General features: G+C 33.6%; 2 protein-coding genes across 2 annotated transcripts in view; one reads left to right on the forward strand and one right to left on the reverse strand.

The window, feature by feature from the left end:
• Nucleotides 1-537: 537 nt before the first annotated feature.
• On the reverse strand, nt 538-5,522 carry LOC136976284 (uncharacterized). Its single transcript, XM_067271520.1, has 2 exons — nt 5,437-5,522; nt 538-1,384 (listed from the first exon to the last, which is right to left on the reverse strand). Exons 1-2 carry the CDS (start codon nt 5,520-5,522, stop codon nt 538-540), a joined length of 933 nt encoding a protein of 310 aa, XP_067127621.1.
• A 3,089-nt stretch (nt 5,523-8,611) lies between these two features.
• The window catches only part of LOC136976313 (jouberin-like), a 63,955-nt gene continuing 51,958 nt past the window's right edge, over nt 8,612-20,608 (forward strand). The window contains exons 1-4 of the mRNA XM_067271566.1: nt 8,612-8,698; nt 8,796-8,872; nt 10,033-10,111; nt 16,003-16,039. Of these exons, the coding sequence (XP_067127667.1) occupies nt 8,842-8,872; nt 10,033-10,111; nt 16,003-16,039 (147 nt within the window). The 5' untranslated portion in view covers nt 8,612-8,698; nt 8,796-8,841. The remainder of the gene's footprint in view (nt 8,699-8,795; nt 8,873-10,032; nt 10,112-16,002; nt 16,040-20,608) is intronic.

The following is a 20,608-nucleotide window of genomic DNA, read 5'->3' on the forward strand; positions in this document are numbered from 1 at the left end:
TTCCCAAAGCTAAGTTCTCCACTAATAAATTGGAAAATTCGTAACCGAAATCAGCATCCTCGTATGAAACGTAATCCTCTTCATCAACGTTGTTTAAGATATTTTCAACATTTGCATAAGATGGGGGTAAAATTCTTCTCAACAACGATATAACAAAGTTGCGTAAATCTTCTAATACACCGCAGCTATCGGCCATTTCCTTTTGGAAAAGTAAATTTATTTTTTCAAACTCACTCAGTACCGGCTCCATGAATGTTAAATACAATTTGTTCGCAGCATCAGAATACATAGCAGATAGTTCTCTTGCATAATATCTATCACAGTTGGAAGAAACCATTTTAAAATGCAATTGTAAGGCATCCCATTGATGTAGGATTCTCTTTACGCAGTTGCTTCTTGCTAGCCATCGTGTAGGAGAAAGAGGAAGAATTTTCAGGGGTTCCTCGCCATCATTTATCAATTTATATAGCTTCATATAGGAATCACAGCGCAAAGCAGATCTGTGAAACCAGTTATACGTTTCTCTGAGTAAATAATCTATATTTCCAGGCAATTCCTCTGACGCGTGTGAACAGGATAAATGAAGAGAATGACAGATGCACTATATATATTTGGGTTATCCTTCTTCATGCGTGTGTAAAGAGAGTTATTAATACCGCACAGGTTAGATGCACCATCAGTTGCAATAGCAAAGCATTTTTGAATATCAATGCCAACATCAGACAAAAAGTGTGTAACAGCATCATGCAGTGCCTCTGCAGTAGTAACTGTGACAGGAATCAATCCGAGGAATTGAGATACTATTCGATTATCCTTTGAGTTATAATATCTGATACACAAGCATAAATGTTTCACACAAGAAATATCGGTTGATTCATCAATGATAAGAGAAAAAATGTGATTCTTAATATCCTCAATTAATTCTTGTAGCAGTGCAGGAGCAATGACATTCTTAATAATAGCAGAGCACTTACTTCTATGCATTTTTAAACTTTTTATGTATATCGCCATCGATGATGAACTCGACAAAGGAAATTCATTTTTTACCAAATCTGTCAAATGATCAACATTTCTAATGCTTGTATGGCAGGCAACAAACGCAGCTAATTTGAGTTCAAGTTTAGTGACCTTACACTTTTCAGAAAATATGGTTGTCAACCTTTGTTGAGACGGCGAAGTTATGCACGCAGCATTCTTAGCATGTTTTGCAGTAGATGCATGTTTGGTTAAGTCAGTTTTGTGGGCTCTGAGATACACTTTACAAAGTTTACAGTATGCTTTTTCACTGTCATTCCCTACTTCTTCGATCCATTTGCTAAATTCTTTATCTGACAGCCATGAATTTTGGAAGTTTTTATTATATTTACTCCACTTACCTATTATGCTGGTATGACCAATACAGTAACACAATTATAAATATAATTTCACGTTTATAAAATACCGTTCAACTACTAGACCTAGGCACTCACCGAGACAACACGATCCGTTTATCCGTTATACTGCAAAGGTGCGAACTCAACAAATGTCTACGTTGCCAGATCTAAAGTTATTAAAACGTAACATGTAAAGTATTGACCTTTTAGCATAGAGGGAACAAAAGAAGCGCGACCTTGTCAATTGGACCCACCTGCTGTCAGGTAATATACCACTTGTAAGGTGTTGATTTGTAAACAGAGGGAAAACAAAGAAAGCGCCGACTTTGTCAATTGGACCCACCTGCGGTCAGGTAATATACCACTTGTAAGGTGTTGACTTGTAAATAGAGGGAAAACAGTAGACAATCCACAATTTTACAAGCTGACCTTGCTTGTGAAATTGTGGATTGTCTACTGGAGCGAACGACGGATGGAAAACGGAAGCAAAGTATCTTTATCTTTGTTAAACGTTGCAACTTTATTTATACAATTAAGTGTAATGAAATTAAATAAAACTTTATTAGTTTTGTATGATACAATAAATGTTTTGCGATTTTATATGAAAATAAAAAAGTAGCGTATTTTTAAGATTTGTAGCCTGAAGATAATTATCACTAGCCCAAAAAGTAGCGTGTCGCCCAATTTGAAATTTTTGTAGCGAGGGCACTTAAAAAGTAGCCCAATCCGCTACTTGTAGCCCAATCTGGCAACTATGGCCGTCATTGGAAGCGGTGGAAGCGCCGCTTCCCTTGTATTTTCTAAAATATAAATTCATATTGGGCGATTATTTTTATATTTGAACGTACTTTGAATTAATTAAAATTAATATTTTATAACCACATTTTGTATCTTATTACAAATTTGTATACTACATGTGAAAAAAACGATAAGATTGCTATTGTATTTTTGAATATCAGTGGCGAAATGAAAGCGCTGTAGTGTCGAAACTGGGTCAGCTTCCAAGCAACCAGATTATAGGCATTTGCGCATGCACTTTACAGAGCACCAACTTCACCCGGTTTAGCTGGTGGAAGCTCCACACGTGTAACGCTTCCAACGAATCTATCTCTTAGCCACCGGGTAGGGAGCTATCTGACCAAGTGAATTGTTTAAAATTTAAAAAGTAAAGAGTATTCAATGTTAGTTTTATGTAGTCCGTTTTATTTGCAAAGTTATATTTAATTATAATTTTCTTTTAATTATACTGTAATTATATTGATAGATTTTCAGACATAAAATCTTTAGAATTTTTATCACTTTTAGATATTAATAATTTTAATATTACAAAAACAATTTTTCCAAGTGTGTTTTAATTCTTTAAATTAAGTAAATTTTATGGGAAATTTTTCGATTTATCTAAATTACGTAGCGAATCGCAATATTTATATTCGTGTCCGGACTATATCAACAAGTAACTCTTAGACATAAAAAGTATTATAATTAATGACGATCCGAACAAAGACGTACTAAAAGAATTATATGATTTAATATCATTAATTTTTACGGTTCCATCTACCAGTGCGTCTGTTGAGCGCAGTTTTTGGATCACGGAGCGAATTTATACATGGCCAGGAACACTCGGTGGGAGGAAAAATTGTCGTCGCTAGCGTTGCTTTCGATAGAAAAAGTGCTTTTAATTACGTTGATGGAGTCAACGACCAGCGACTTTTATGATAAAGTAATTAACGACTTTGCGGAAAAAATCGCCGAATAGAGTTAGTTTATATAAAAAATTAAAAAAAACAAAAAGTTTTTCTATTATTGTTTGTATCATATCAATTTGTATTTTAGAACTAAAATACATAAATTGTTTATTTTTGTCATTTCCAGTATTTGTTTAAAACTTTTATGGAAATGTGAGGTTCCGGACAGGTCTGACCCGTCACGAAAGACGCGAAAAAACGGTTAATTTAGAGAAAAATTTATTAGTTTAAAAAAACATAGGTAAAAGTCGTTTGTAGTCGGACACCGATTGTTTATATCAAACTGCCAGGCAGAAACCATAAATCGCGGAAGGAAGTCGTCCTATGATCAGTGGAAGATCGAATTCGTCTTCGATTTTGACTTTTCTCGCGCTCCAGGCAGCGTCGTAACTAGTCTTTTATGCGCCCGGTGCGAGCTTCTGTAACTACGCCCCAAAACTACGATATAAAACTTGGTCCAGGTCATTTTTACGCCTCCCCAGGGTCTGCGCCCTGTGCCTGGGCTCCGCTGGCACCGCCCTAGTTACGTCACTGGCTCCAGGTAAAAGTCTCGTTACGTTTAGTAACGAGGGACCAACCACTCGGGAAGCGTGATTCAGGGAGAACGACCAATTGAAATGGATGAAAGAAAGAACGGAGATTGATATACTCTCCGACAATCGAGGACACCTGGCACTCGGTTAACGTTCCGAATAACCAAAACGCCGTGTGTAAATGCGCAAAAAAAAAAAAAAAAACAATTTCTCGTTTATTGTGCCAACCTGTAACCCGTGCCACTTTGGACTTAGACCGTGTCCCCGACTCTAACGGACGAAGTCTCCCCGTGCCTTACAGACTTGTCGACGCCATTGTCCCGGGCCACCTTCGATCGACCATCGAAGAACCACATCGACGCCCAGGACGTCCGAACAGTTGATTGTCCTAAAGCAAACTATTTCGTACATAGTGTAAGTTTATTTATGTTAAAATAAACGGTTTTTGTCAGATACTTGTTGTCTTTGTCTCTTCCGCCACCACGCACGTACGAATGGACCCTAGACCATTACTGACCCGCAATTAACCGATTGCCCCTGGAAGTCGGCTTTTTACAGAAACAGCTTCCCTATCATCACATGTCACGGCACGCCACTGATGTAAAATAATTTTTGTATGGGAATGTAATCAGCAAACGTTAACGACGTCATATACTATAGTCTAGACCAGGGATGACCAACTTTTGTGCACATAAGATCTACTTTTTATCGTAAAAATGTGTCGCGATCGACTTGTTGTCATAGGCATAGTCTAAGTGGGGAGGGGGAAGTGTGAAATACATACTATGTTTATACACTGTTTCAGTACGAAGTGCACTCATTGCTTATGAGTCGAGTCATAACTGCATGCATACAGTTGCGTTCGGTTACAAATATAATACATTAAGTCAAGACATCGCTAGCGATCGACCGGTCGATCGCGATCGACTTGTTGGCCACCCCTGGTCTAGACCGAGTGCACTGTTGATTTCAAAAAGGTTTGCCACCCCTGCGTTAAAGTTGATATATTGTAAGTGTTCCTCGACTTCAAAAAGATTGAGTACTACGGATTTAAGCCCATAAGTTCAGCATGGCCAACAATTGGACGGCTAGGTGGTGAAGGACGGGGGCCGTCATATCCGGACGGACCATCTTGGGGATTTTTCGATCCCAACAGGTAGGCCGCCACCTTGACCGCTCGGCCATCCGGCCAAAATTATACTACACTAATAATTATTAATATACTGGCGATCTCGGCGCCACTGACTTGTCAATTGGTAGTCCTATCATTGATTCATCGGGCTGTCGACTTTTTTTAAGACTCGCACGAGAAAACCCTCCCTTGTTTGTTCCACGTGCAAAACAACGTGTTTCAAGATGACAAAACGAAGATTTCTCTGTAAAATAATTAACTCTTTGTGGTTACCGTTAAGACAATGACAAGAAATATGTTTAGAAAAAGTGAATGTTTATGAATTTATGTAAATTTAAAACAGGATAAGTAAAAAGTTGCAATGGAGAATGTTGTTGCTAGAAAGAATTTACAAATTGTCAGCAATAATTTAATTCATTAATTATACATTAATATAATTGTGAAGAATTTGACTTATAAATTGCAAAAATTTCTGTGAAAATATCAATATACCGATTGACGAAACAATAAACAATCGACAATACAAATAATAAGAATGTAATATAACAATCGGGCGTCTTATTTAATTGTTTGACTTCATTTAATGCGGAGAGACAAAATATGCGTCTCTCCGGACTAAATGAAGGCGGAAACCCAAATCCTCCGAGCCTTACCTCCTCATGGTGCCCCCGGGGTTATCTCCTTTCTGCCGCACTCCCGTGTAATCTGACCAGGACTTTTCTTCGTTTTCCGTTTTCATCGTTTTCATCGTTTTCATCGTTTTCTTCATCCTGGTCGATGTCGGGCAGTGGGTCAGATTGGAATAATGCTAACAAGGCAGGGGTAGATTTTTCCTCCCAGTCGTGTCTCCACCTTGTCGTGGTGGGGAGGCTTGGTGATCTGTGCTGCAGTGTCTCGATGAGATTTTTCGTCAGAGTGTTGCGGCCGGATCCAACTAAGAGAGACACATGCCTGAACTTGGAAGGCACGGTGCAGAGGTAGCGTTCTGCCTCAAATTTAAGTACACCTTGTCAGAAAAGACATATGGCTGATGACAACTACTCTTTTTATTACTGGATTTTATTACTTCAGTGTTTGCTATAACGATGTTTTACCTGTATATTAACCGTAATAATTTATTTATTTCAAATACAATAAAAAATGTCGTTGGACAATAGATTTCACTTTGATTTCAATAAAAAGTAAAAATACCCTTTAAAAACAATTTAAAAGTCAAAATATATGCATAGTAGCAGATGAGCCCAGCGTTTCTCGGGCAAAAAGTAACGATAGCGTATGATTAAGATTATTAGATTATAGTCGATCCCCTTTACACCGGGGAAAGAATTTTGGAAATTTCCGTGGACCCTGGTCCTAAAACGAATTAGTTAGAAAACAAATGACGGACAATTTACTTAGTATTAAGTTTAACATATTTAGATTTTTACAGCTATGGTGAGAAACGTTTAAAATTTACAACAACCCTATCGCGTTCTTTGAGGTACACTAGTGATGCGACAAGAGGCATTTGACATTGACCGGTACTGGCACCTCGGGATTTGGCAAGCACGCACTGCACACCTACCTGGACCGTCTCTGATTCCATCATTAGCCACTCGTATCGAGCTATTTGACTAACAAGTAAGTAGATTGTTTTAAAATTTAAAAAGTAAAGAATATTTTATGTTAATTTTATGTACGTTTCTTTACAAAGTTACATTTAATTATAATTTTCTTTCAAAGTATATTAATACAATTGAACAATATATTGTACCAGGTATGTATATCCACGGCACATTTTATTTCACCGAGTAAGTTTTTATAATTTATTTTTAATTTTAGTCTTTATATCGTGGTTAGCGATTCAGAATGTAATTGTGATATTAAAAATACATTTAAAGAAGTCCACAGTTTTTACTGGCTTATCGAACAAATGAATACGAATGGACCCTAGACCAGGGATGGGCAATCTTTTTCTATGTAAGGGTCGCATTTTAAGACTTTTGAACTGATGCGGGCCGCATACAAGAGAAAGAGAAAAAAAAATGTTGGGAAATCAGAATTATTTATTCATATATAATTATAAATTAGCATAGGTATACTTAATTTAGCTTCTGGAACTGATGTAAGCGTAATATATTGGAAATATTTGGTTAAATATTCGTCACTGCTAGTTTTAAATTAGTTTCGATGTGTTTGTTAGCCGGTTTCTTGTTTCAATTTTTACTAAATTCATTGCGGAAAAAACTATTGACATACATAAGTTGTAAAAATAACGTTTGAATTTTTGCTGCATACTTCCTTAAGCTGGGAAATATTATATATTCACATTTTATGCGTAGCGGGCCGCAGGTTGCCCATCCCTGCCCTAGACCATCACTGACGCGCAATTAACTGATTGTCCCTGGAAGTCGGCTTCTTACAGAAACACAGCTTCCCTATCATCAAATGTCACTGCACGCCACTGCTAAATAAGAAAAATTTCATTTTAATTTGCAGCTTGTATTTCATGGCGGCGCAGAACGGCGCCTATTATTAACCGGGAGGTTTGATTTGAATAAAATTAAAATTAATTTTAATGGATTTTTTTAATCCCTGTCAACTACATGAAACTATCGATAGTACGCTCTCATGGGTTTTGAATTTACTCGCGATTAGCCTTGATAGGGGCCGTCAAATATGTGTAGCACGCAGGCGGTTAGCAGTCCAAAACATGTCCTGGTGGCGTCGACAAGAAAAGGTCAAGAGAGAAAAAGAAGTGCAAAAACTTGCTTTAATCCATGCAAGTTGTGATTACCAGAGCCCCTACGGCTGAAGGTGCTCTGGTAATCAGAACTTGCATGGATTAAATGGAATTTCACACGTTCGCATCAATAATCGCTTTGTGATGAATTTTTCTGTTAAACAGGGACCCGTTTTAAACAGAAAGTTTTCTCGAGAGATACACATTTTGGCAGATTGCTTATGCGTTGCGATGCCATATACCTTCAAACCAAACAAAACCAAACCTTGGCATTTTGTTTAGAGTGATTGTAAAGGTTATTGGATACTGGTGGCGCTTTATTTGAAGTAGGAGTTCACTATCTTCTTTCAATGTCATGTTAATTCCGGAAAGTAAAACACTTTGCCCCTTGTTGCTTCCAGTTTGAACTGTAGACAACAGGATGGTTAAAGCGCCAGCCTACTTCTGTGAGCGATCCAGGCAGTTCGAAAACTCCCAAGAAATTTTTTCGGTGTGGTCTGGATTCTGGAGGTCCAGATATTTCTGGCTTTATCCATCACTATCCGGCCACATCTTTGTAAGCCTGGTCGTTCAAAGGGATTAAAGTTTGAATCCGAGTAGGATCTTTGGAAATTTTCGTGGATTGTTTGATTTAGAGACGGTGATGATAAATTCTAACGATGCTAAATTGGCCGGATGGCCAAGCGGTCAAGGTGGCAGCCTACCGCTCTGGGGGACCCGGGATCAAATCCGAACGGGTCGAATAATCCCCAGGAATTTTTCGGGGGGTGGTCCGTTCGGATATGTCGGGCCCCGTCCCTCACCACCCGGTCGCTCCATTGTGGGTCTGGCCGAACCCATAATGGGCCTACTAAAAGAGGCCCTCTTAGTGCCCACAGGGCGGAAAGAGTTAAAAAAAAAAGATGCTAAATTAAGATAAAAATGTTTTTTCCCAAAAAATAGATTTTAAATACACAAACTAAAATATTATTATTATTATTATTATTATTATTATTAATGATAATAACAACAATATTACCTTAAGATTTTATTCTAATAATTATGATTTATTTTTAATTTTAAATGTTTTTTTTTTCCGATAGAGGGCTAATAACGCGGCTTTATAAAGTAAACAGACGACGTTTTGATTTGTAAGATCGAAAATGTGTTCAATATTTATTATTTTAAATACTTAAACAATCTAAAAATGTCTTGTAAATATGAAATTTCTTTTTAATCTCTTTCTTTTCTTTTTGAATGTCTTTTTAAAAATATTTTTTAACATTAAATATATTTATATACAATGAACAGGATATTTAATCTCCAAGCAAATTAATTTATCAATGCCTAAAAGGAAATGTCAGAAGAAAGTGGATCGTCAGTTTGTGGTAGGTAAATTGACGACACGTGGAATCAACCCACGTGTTGTCTGCATTCGAAATGGTGCACAATCCAAAAACAGATTTGTCAATTTCACGAGTCACTATTTTTTATATTAATAAATCATCTAAATTATTTTACCATAATATACTTATATTCTTTTAATTCTTAATACTTGTTTGGTTCAATGGCCATTGAATCAAACAAGTATGTCAAGGTGGCAGCCTACCACTCTGGGAATCCAGGATTGAATTTGGATGGTTTGAAAAAGCCCCAAGAGTTTTTTGGGTGGTGGTCTGTCTGGATATGTTGGGCCCTATCTCTTGTCACCCAACTGTCCCGTTGAGGACCTAACTGAACCAGTAATGGGCTTGCTAAAAGAGGCTCTTTTGGTGCTCACAGGGCAGAAAGAATTAAAAATAAAAAAAATAAAAATATGAGCTGTAGCTAGAACAAGAAAAGGTTGATATAATTGCAGCTCAGAATGAGGTGGTTGATATCACATTAGAGCTGTAGACCAAAAAGTCAAAGAACCAACAGTTTATGTATGATCCTTCACAGATATAGCTCCCTTCAAATCAGCCTATCTGGAATTTTGAAGACCTTCAAAAAAAAAAAAAGGAGTAAAATTTAAAAGATTTAAAAGAGAAAAAATTTAGAGCTATTTCTCAAAACAAAGCTAAAACTCGACTGTTTTTCATTTTACTAGAGATGGCTAAAAGCTCATAAAAGTTGAGAAACACCATTGCACTGACTACTTCTGGGGTGTGTTCAGTGTCACTGCCATTCAGGGTGTGTTAATCACATTTGTGTAACAAGCAACCTGATATCTTGCCAAGGGTCACAATTAGAAATATGGTTCTTTTGACATTTTTTGGTTTATGAGGGGGTCTGAAATTTTGGGATGGCATCCAAACTCCTCATTCAAAACTGCAATTTTACCAAAGGTCCAAAAATGTTTTTTGTTTATTAATTTTTAAATAGAGCTGTGCCTTCTTTTCATGTTTTATATTCATTTGCTTTTACATATAATGTAATATAATGTGAATTTGATTTTTTAATTATTTTTTAAGTTAGTTAAAGTTAGATAAAGTTTATGTCAATTATTTATAGAATAAATTATCATGTTTTTTCTGATTTAAAATTATTATAAATTTTTTCTTTGAAGCAAAGTCTGTGTCTGGCAGAGAGAGAATAAAACAGAGAACAAGGACAAAATTTCAGCAGCTTATGGGTAATCAAAATATGTATGTAATCATTTCAATTTATAGCATTAATATTTTAGTTACATTATTACTTACAGTTTTAAATAAAAATTTTATGCTATATATACTGTATTTACTCGCATATAAGACAAGGTTTTTATTCATTTATCACAGCTTCAAATTCCTAGGTTGTTCTATACATGCAAGTGAAAGATTCTTTATGTTTTTGCAAATAATTTTTTGTGAACCGTGTATTCACATTTTTTTACCTGATGCTTACCCTCTTGTATTTAGAAACATTGTATTCCTCTTGTATTTAAAAACAAGTATTTTATTTGGGCCATTTGAATCATTCTTGTATATTGTCAGGAGTAAAGATGAATAGTAATAGAAAAAGCAAAGCTTTTGAATTGAAATCCAAATTGAAATTCCAAAATCACACAGGAACCCGAGATAAGTTTTAATCCATTCCCACGTGAAAACAGATGATTATTTGGAAATCAGAATTTGGAGAAACTCCTAAGTGTAATCGACGGAGAGTGGATTCGACTGTTAACCACTCAGCAGTGAGGGACGTATATATACGTCGAGGGCGATCGTGTGGCAGTGGTGAGGGACGTATATATACGTTAAATTCTTTTGGGGGTATCACCAGAATCTAGCCAAAAACTACCGCAAAAAAAAAATTCACATAAAAAATGAATTATGTAACAATAAAAAAAGACTTTTCTTTACTAGACATAACTGTTTACAAATACTTTTTCTAAAACGGAAATGAGAAAAATTGCATGAAAAAATACTTTAAAAATTTTTCGGGTATATTCTCCACTACTAAGGGGTAGAACCATACCTGACTCTCCCACTGCTGAAAGGTTAAGAATTGGCAAAAAAGTTCTCAATTGTCCAGCTTTACATGAACAAATTATGTTGTTGATTTTATAAGATTTTTCCTTAAAGTTTAAAATGCTAGTAATTTTTGCAGGGCAATGTGTGCATTTACATTCATTTGATATTTTACTTGTGATTAAATGAAATAAAATTAGAATTGTATTAATAAATCTAATTTTCTTTATTTTGATCTTTAGAGTCACGCCTTGTCTTATATGTGAGGTCGTCTTATATTTGAGTAACTATGGTATACAACATATAATTTTATATATATACATACTTAAAAGTTTTGTCAAAAAGAAACTTGATATTACTATGAGTACAGTCAAACCCGTTTTTATGCGGTGGATAGGGACCGCATAAAAAAAAAATGCATAAAAAAAAATCGCACGAAACTTCACGAGTGGCTATAAAAAATAGTTTTCGCAACACAATTAAAAAAATATTTTTTTTTTATGTGGTGATAGGGACCGCATAAAAAAGTTTCACATAGAAAATAACTCGTTTTAAAATCGTAGTCTTAGTTTCTAAGAAAATTACCTTCCTCTTCGCTTTGTTTTTGCCCTTATTCATTTTCAGGGATTATGTCTAAACATAAAATAAAAATCCTAAAATTTTATATCTAAATAGAAAAAATAATACAGTACATTTACCTTCAATTTATGCTTTGAAATGAATCTTATCTTAATGGTCCAGGAATGTGAAAGCACTTTGAAGGTTTAATTAACGTAATTAAAACACATGTAGAATTTATTGACAACAGATGTCAGCACTTGACTGCATCGTCTCGTCTATCGTCTGTTTTACATATTTTTGTCCAGGTGGTGTTTTGTTGACTTAAAAAATAAATTATTTCATTTTTCACATATTCATGCAATAATATTACTATAATAAGTTCATTTATGCTATAATAAGTTTATTTAGCTATAATAAATCAACGTGAGACATGACAAAACGCATGAGACTAGTCGCCAACTATACCGCACAAATAAAAAATCGCACAAAAAAGACCGCATAAAAACAGGTTTGACTGTACAGTAGACTCCCGTATAATGCGCTCCCGTAAAATGCAAATTCGTACAACACGACGAAAAAATTGCGACTAGTTCTCATACAGCACGATAAACAGTCCCGTATAACGCGTAAGATAAATTTAACATTTTCACATAGTTTCTGATTTTTTGTTTAGAAAAGCGAATGTAGGCACTTACCTGTTGTTTATATAAGAATAGTGAAGCTGATAGTTTAAAGAAGTAGCGGTTTATAAAAAAATAATAATACATACTCATTTAAAGATATAAGAGGAAAATAATTTTATTCAACTTAAAATAAAATTATGCACTTCACTGTTTAACATTTGTTCACTATCGGAAGTATCAACAAATAAGTTCCAACGATGCCATTTTGTTAATATTGGTTGTACAGTACAGAGTTATTGACAATCGTTACAATTTACAGACTCCTGAATTTGCATAAATTGATCTGTCCCGTATAACGTGATTTCCTACAACGTGAAAAGTATCCCCCGCATTATACAAGAGTCTACTGTAATTAATTTATCATGTATGATATAGTTTCCAGGACAATTAAAAAGAACAGGACCAGCTCTCCGAAATTAAAATATTTAATATTTCCAGACTTAGAAAAATTGTTTTCTTTATTATAAATTGTAATTACAGTTTGAGCTGCCTGACGTAGTTTGTCAATTGCTGCCCTTCTTGTGGGAAATACATTTTTTTACTACCAGTGTTAATTACTAATAAAAGTAGATATAAATTTAAATTAAAAATCATTCTTAGAATATTGTTAAATTATTATATTCATTAAATTTTATAGTTTTGTATTATATGTATTTAGAAGTTAACTAAAAACTTGTAGTTTAATAATAAATTAACCATGAAAAATGGTTTATAGTTTTATTTATAAAAAATCATTTATTAGGGTTGTGATGATCATCCTATGTGCCCACATGAGAGAAGGAAACATTTCTGGTTAAAAATCATATTATTAACATAATAAAATAAATTTTTAATTAATTCATTTGCATAAGAATTCCACTTGAAGATCAGTAATATTTACAGCAGAATATTATACAATATATTACAGATTACAAAGAGATTATAAAATCTGATTTTTATTAAATTCTGAAAAAGGAATAAATAAAAAACAAATCACTAAACTGATTTCTAAATAGAATATTTCTATTATTATTCAATTGAATAATAAATTATAAAATAATTAATTTTAAAATAGCTAATAATTATATAAATATATAAAAAATTGATTCTTATTATTAATATAGCATTATTACTAAACAATTTTTGTAATTTATAAAGTTTCACCATTATGTTTTTTTAAAATTTTTTCAAGTAAAATAAATATTGGTCATTTATAACAAGGACTTTGCTTTGTTCTTTACTATAAATTGTAACTATCTCAGGCAGCTCAAACTCACATCAAACCTATTTAGACACAATTTGAAAATTAAGTTTAAGAAAAAATAATTTTATTTCTTTTATTTATAAATTTAAAATACAAAAGTACAAATGAATATTTCTTACTTTTTTACTAGCAAAATTATTTTATGACACTATCAAAATCTATTTTGCTTGCGAGTTGATGTACTATAGATATAGATATAGAAAGATTCCCTGATAACAAATCACTCATTCTGGATCTAAGACAATTTTTAATCAGTTTTAATTTGGAAAAGTTCCTTTTACAACTAGTGACACTAACCACAATTGTTAAAAACATTCTTAATATTATAACAATGTAAGGAATGAAGTTTTCCAGCTTATATTTTGGTACTATCTGTTAAGTTATATTCTAATTAAAATTAAAAAGTTATTTTCTAAATAAGATCTTATAATAGCCAGGAAAGTTATGCAACTTGTTGCTGGATTTTTTCAACGACAATCATATAATATTTGTATTTGTTAACTCTTGGAATTGTTTGATAATTTTACTTTTTACTGTTTTTAATGCCAAAAATGATGCCCTGAAAAAAGTTGTAAGGATTTGCGCCCTTGTTGGAAGGGCGAAGTTGACCCGACTCGCTCCTCTCGCTTTAGGTCAGGATGTCACGAAAGGGCCTTTACCGTATGGGGGTAGTGGCTTAATGGACGCAGAGAGAGATTCACACGGAGACCGTCTTTTCCATTTCTACGCGTTTATTTTAACAAAGACATGCTTACAACGTAGGTATCGTAGCTGTCTCGTTTGAGGTTCGTTGCTGATGAACGAAAAGTTCGCAGTCGGGCGGTCCAAAGTCTGTGGAAATTTCATTTCCATGGGCTGGTCGAGCTGGAGGCTGGATTGCTGAAATCCTCGGGGGGGTTGTGTCCCTTTATCCCTTTGTCCGCACTTGCACTTGGGTGAAATTTTTGGAGTCTTGATTCGACGTCCTTGATATCTCTAGATGTCCGGATAGTAGTCCTTCGAACTCAGTCTCGACTCGCCAACCTCGCGAAGACAGCACCAACCACAACTCCACTGCCCCTCTATCCTGGGATCTCTGGGTTTTTATATCAAACCTCTCCCCGAAATTTCGGGGTTCTGGTTGGTCCGATTGAGGGTCTAACTCCTACCCTATTGGTCTCTGTCTGTTGCCAGGGACGCGATTCGGGCCGCGGGGTCGCCGAAGATCCCCGAACTCCCCCCGGGCCGCTCCCCATCCAAGTCGGGTCAAGCCCTTCCCCGGACGACGGTCCCGTAAATTACACTCTAAATGTGTTTTTCTGACTCTGGAGAAGGTGCAGCTGGGACCGTTCAGCCCCGACCACCGCCCCCTCTGATGGAGAGCCGGACAAATTCCGCTTTGAACTTGGTGTAAAACGATGACCCAAAATTACCCCGGCGAACGATCCCTCAGTCGTTCCCACGATGTACGATCGGGGATCTGTCAATTAGGTCGGGAATGTGACAATTAAATCGTCTCGCGCACCCATTCCTCGGCCACCTTGGTCTTGTTTACAGAATAAGTCATTGCTTTAACGACTTTAGCTCGACAACCACTTTGCCGATAAAGGGGGCGAAATCTCGGCCCCACAAAGTTCTGTCTGGGGCTGCCCACTCCTAGCTATTCCACTGATTGTAAACTATGAATAATAATCATCATCTTTTATAGATTAAATGCGACATATGCCAAACACTAATATTTTTAAACTGAATTCATATTACATTCTAAATTCAATAGATTACATCAGGGTTTTCCAATAGGGTCAGAATTGACCCGTTGGGTTGATGGAAGTTTGCAAATGTAAAAAATTTATAAACAAATATTACATATTTTTATACAATATTTGGTTTGTCTTTTGCAAAATTTGATTGCTTGGCAGATTACCATTTGATTTATGGCTGTGAATGAAACAGTTTCTTAGTGCTAACATTAGAAAAAAAACACAATATCTTAAAAAATTTAATATCACACCAATTGACCAATCTAACACATTTCAAAAATGTTCATCCTCTACTGTACACAATTTAAAGAATTTTCAAAATGTGTTAGATTGGTCACTTGGTGTGATAAACTCTTGTATAAGATAACATTTGTAGTTATATAAATCAAATACTATAATTTAATATAAGAGTTAGAAGTATGAAATACTTTAATAGTCTTAATGTTTGTACTTATTTTTTTTCCTAGGCAATGCCAGGCTTACCTACTAGTTCATTCATATTTATGTTCTGTTCCATTTTTTAAATATCTATTCTTTTTTGTATTTGACCTAAAGATGTCTGTTTAATACAGAAGAAAACGTTTGTTTTCATTAAAATTTTCTCATTTTTTTCCTGGCTCAAAAACAAAAATTTTCCTCAAATTTCTTTTACTTAGCAAAAACAAGTTCTAATGTAGATATTTTGTAGAAGAAAAGTGGAGAAAGTGAACTTGGTAAAGGACGGGGATATGTGTATAGATAATGACAAAAAATCTGTTTACATTATTTTATCATTATTTATATCATATTTTGTTTTATATATATTTAATACATTACTATAAATTTATTTACCATTAAGAAATTTTTGTTTTAAATTTTTCATAGAAATACTGAACCTGGAACATTTTCAGCTAAAAAAAATGTAAGTTACTTTATAAACAACTATTTTAAATAAAATAATAAATAATGAAATGAATTTAAATATAAAAAAAAAATAAAAATAATAATAATAACCTTTATTCATAGTAAGGAGACTTTGTTACAGGGGGAAATTGGTTAATGTACAAGAAAAAAAAACATTAAGTACAAACATTAAGTTAGTTGCATGAATATTGATAAATAGACAATATAAACATATAATCATTTCGTACAATGAACATTCAATTCGTTAATAATATGAGTAAAAAAATTAACAATTTTGTACATATTCATTTTTGTTAGATTGCCCAGTGTGGATCTATAATTTAGTTCATTATTTGTAGAAAATAGGACTGATGTTTGGAATTTTTTTTGATAATTTTTCAAAGCAGTACAATCTCTAAGGTGAAGTGCAGAAAAAGAATTAGAGTTACACGAATAACATGATCTTGAAAAGTCAATGTATGAATTGTTTACAATTAAGGAGTGATGGTTGAGTCTCAGTTGAAGTAATAAACGTTTAATATTTAAAGTTGTTTCCATTGTGATAATGTTCGATTGAGCAGGTAGGCTTAGAATATGTAAATACCAAGGGTGGTATATTGAATTAAGTATTGCGTTTTGATCACCAATCATCGAATGAGAAAATGCTGAGTCTATCATCATAGTATAGGCATATTTCCAATTGTCAGTATAGTTGTCAAATAGGGAAATAGATACTCCAAATGACTGTAAAACTTTATTAAACTTATAGCTCCATGTTATTTTGTTGATATTGTCGTTATTCATTTGAGTATTCATAATATGAAGTAAAAATTTAATATTATCATCTGTTGTGTTCAATAATCGGTAATAGAATTTGATTAGTCTTTTCATAAAGAAGTGGGAAAAGTTGACATCTGTTGGTTTCTGCATGTATTGCATATCCTGGGACAGTACGTTCGAGTTTAAATAGTTTACGTAAAAATATAATGTGAAATTTTTCGAAGTCATAGAATATATCTATGGCCCAAATTGGACTGGCATATAAAATAACTGGCATTATTATTGAGTTAAACAGTCTCATATGAAGTTTTAAATTCGTAATTTTTAAACTAGCACTTAAATAGAGAGTATTATTAATTAGTTGATTGATTTTTATATTGAGATATTTCAAGTGCATCTGAAATTTACCGTTCCAGTTGAAAATCGTACCTAAGTATTTTATATTGTTGACCAGTTCTAAAGGTTGATCATTTATATAAAAAGATTTCTCTAGATTTACAAGTTTGATATTGTTTCTGAAAATAATTATTTTTGATTTAGCAATGTTAATTGACAAGGATATGGAATTCAGATAGTCATTGATTTTATTAAGCTTATGTTGTAAAGTAACTTTGGTTGGGGCCAATAGAACCAGGTCGTCTGTGTATAGAATGTAATGAAATGTTCTTCTGTATATATAAATGCCTTCTGAATCATTTAAAAATAGCTTATCGATATTGTTAATATAAAAATTAAACAGATAAAGAGACAGTGGCTCACCTTGTAGAATTCTCGATTTATAGTAATTTCAGGATATCGCTGATTTCCGTAAATAATATTGATTTTATATGAGGAAAAAAGATTCATAATAGTAGTTGCAAATTTATTTCCTGCCCCCAGTATTTTTAGTTTTTTAACCAAAGAAGGTACGTGTATAGAATCAAAGGCCTTAGTAATATCGATGAATGCGGCAAAAATTTTCCTTTGTTTTTTCCTTAAGTATATTTGAATTAGAGAAGTTAACAAAAATATAGCCGATTCGATTCCTTTAGATTTGATGAAAGCAAATTGAAATTTCGAATTTAGATTTTGGTTTATAGTCCATTTTTGAATATGTGTTGCTAATATGGATGTGAAACATTTTTTTATAGTCGATAAAAGTGCGATGGGTCGATAATTCTCTGGTGCTATTTTATTTCCCTTGTTTTTTTGTAGATCATAAGTAGATTGGCAGAATTCCATGATGACGGGTAAGTTGAGGAATCATAAAAATAATTAAAAAGTTCAAGTAGTAGTTGCTTTCCTGACGGAGGTAAGAGTTTGATGAATTTATTAGTAATTAAATTTGGTCCTGGTGATGATTTTAGTTTTAATTTCCCAATGCAGTATTCCAGTTCATCATAGGTAATGGGTGGATCAAAAAATTCATTTGTTAGGGTTCTTTGGTAGTTGTTTGATATATTTTCATTAATCAGAAATCTATTGAAGTATTGAGACTGTGTGGCTGCAGCCGTCTGTCATATGTATATATATATATTTTTATTTTTGTATTTTTTTTTGGGCTATTTTCGGTTGTGGGGGTATGATGGTTGGCAACCCGTCGTGTACACGAAAAAGGGGTATTTAAGGCGGCACCAACCGGTTATTGGGCTTTTTGTCCTTCCTTGAGAAGACTGGTGAATCATACGGACCCGTGCGGTAAGCTTTTTCACGAGGACAGTTTTTACAGGCGAATAAGGGACAATTCGTAATCGTGATCCATCGACCATTCTACGCCTCGGACAAGTACGTGTGCTCCATATGTGTGTTATTCCCCCAAGTGTCGTGTGTCACTCAATATTTATAGACAAACGTTAATATATTGTGAAATATTCATCTTTACTGTGATTTCTTTGTTCCCAGGACGAACTGAGTTACGGCAGGTTGAACCATCTATACTATAACTTTGTAACGGTGAGACTTCAGGTGCTCGTGAAATCGTATTTTTGTAAACCTAACCATATATATATATATATATCTTTAATTGTATCATCATCTCTAATATATATATATATAAACTTATTGTCAACTTGTCTCTTTGTGTCTCTTCCCCACGTGGTAATTCACCTACACTCACAAATAGCGTGAACACTTGTTCCTGCAATTTTCCACAAGACCATGTTGAAAGGTCTATATCTGGTTGATGTTCTGGACGAGTTTTCTGCAATTTTTGAAGTGTTGACCAGAAAAGTAGATTATTCTTGTCTGCTAGGATACGTTGTTGTAGGTTTTTAAAATAATTTGATTTTTTTACTTTTAGAAGATTGAAATATGATGTTTTAAGTTGTTTATAATGGTTAAAAGATTCATCAGAATAATTTACTCTAAATTGTTTTAGAGCTTTGTTCTTCTGAGTTTTAAGCTTGTAACAATCCATATCATACCATGGCTTCTTAAATTTATGTGATATATTATATTTTGAATTACGTATTTGTATAAATTCTTTTAATACTAGTTCAAATTGTAAATATTTTTCTATTCCCTCCGTTGGAGCATGGTTCAATAAATATTTAATTCTGTTACTAATTGAAAGTTGGTAATGTTGATAGTTATAGTTGGTTATTTGATATGGTATTGGTTCAATCTTATATAGTTGACTTTTTGAAATTTGAATGGACATTCTTATGGGGAAATGGTCAGAGAGGTCATAATTTAATACTTGAATCTGTGTACATAAATCTGTAATTAATTCTGAACATATTATTAAATCCATTGTTGAACAGTCAGAGTTAGTCAGACAAGTAAATTCAGATGGATAATCATTTTTAATTCTACCATTCAGTATATAAAGTTTTAATTGATCCATATATTCTAGTAGTTGAAGTCCTGTTTTGTTATATTTTTTATCTTTTGATTTACGAGTGTTTTGGATTAATAAATTGGGTCCCTTATATTCCATATCCATTTTTTCTGCAATTCTCGCATTTAAATCGCCTATAATTATAACGTAAGGAGTAATGATTTTCCATTGTTCAATGAATTTAAAGACTTCATTTAAAATCTGAAGCTGATCTGGAGGGATATAAACTAGTATAATGGCTATCAATCTGTTTACCAAAAAATGTAAGTCTGGATTGGTAATTTGGATTGAGACTGCTATACAGTTATCAAATTTCTGTATATTTTTAATTACTCCTATATTTTTCTTAATGAGTAAGCTTAAACCACCATATGGACAACCAGGGCCAACTGGCTTATGCGCCACGGTTGATATATCAGTATATTCAATGTATTTATTTTTTAGCCCTTCATGTGACGAAGTCAACCAGGTTTCCGTTAGTCCCATTATATCAGTATTATGTAATAAATATCTAAATTCAATACTATCAATTTTTTTCAATAAGCCATTACAGTTCCAATTTATTATGTTTAGGTAAGATTTTTCTTGATTTTTATTATAATCAGTTTCATTATTAGGTATTATTGAAGGTTGATGATTATCGGAATTATTCAAGTCGTATAGTCTAAAAAATTCTCTGCATATACCAGTTGATTTATTGAAAAACTATATGAGTCGATAATTCTCTGGTGCTATTCTATTTCCCTTTTTTTTTGTAGATCATAAGTAGATTGGCAGAATTCCATGATGATGATTCCATCAAATTTCTATCATGGTTCTGTGCATGTGGGAATTAACCCTTATAGTATCACTCATGTTTGATAGCACTTGTCAGAACTTACTGTTTGTTGTGAACATTGTTGCCAGATAACCTTATAAAGCCTGTTTTACAGTTGTCGAGAAAGCAGAACCAGTGTGATTCAAAAAGGGATATTTTATCCACAAGATATG

This window comes from Centruroides vittatus, unplaced genomic scaffold (assembly GCF_030686945.1).
Source record: "Centruroides vittatus isolate TY-2023 unplaced genomic scaffold, ASM3068694v2 contig_1110, whole genome shotgun sequence".
NCBI lineage: Eukaryota > Metazoa > Arthropoda > Arachnida > Scorpiones > Buthidae > Centruroides > Centruroides vittatus.

What these genes read in the sequence shown, in the direction of transcription:
- LOC136976284 (XM_067271520.1), bottom strand. Translation starts at nt 5,522, where the DNA reads ATGAAAACGGAAAACGAAGAAAAGTCCTGGTCAGATTACACGGGAGTG. An exon ending in CCCGGGGGCACCATGAGGAG is followed by an intron (nt 1,385 to 5,436) that starts GTAAGGCTCGGA and finishes TGGTCATACCAG; the next exon opens with CATAATAGGTAAGTGGAGTA.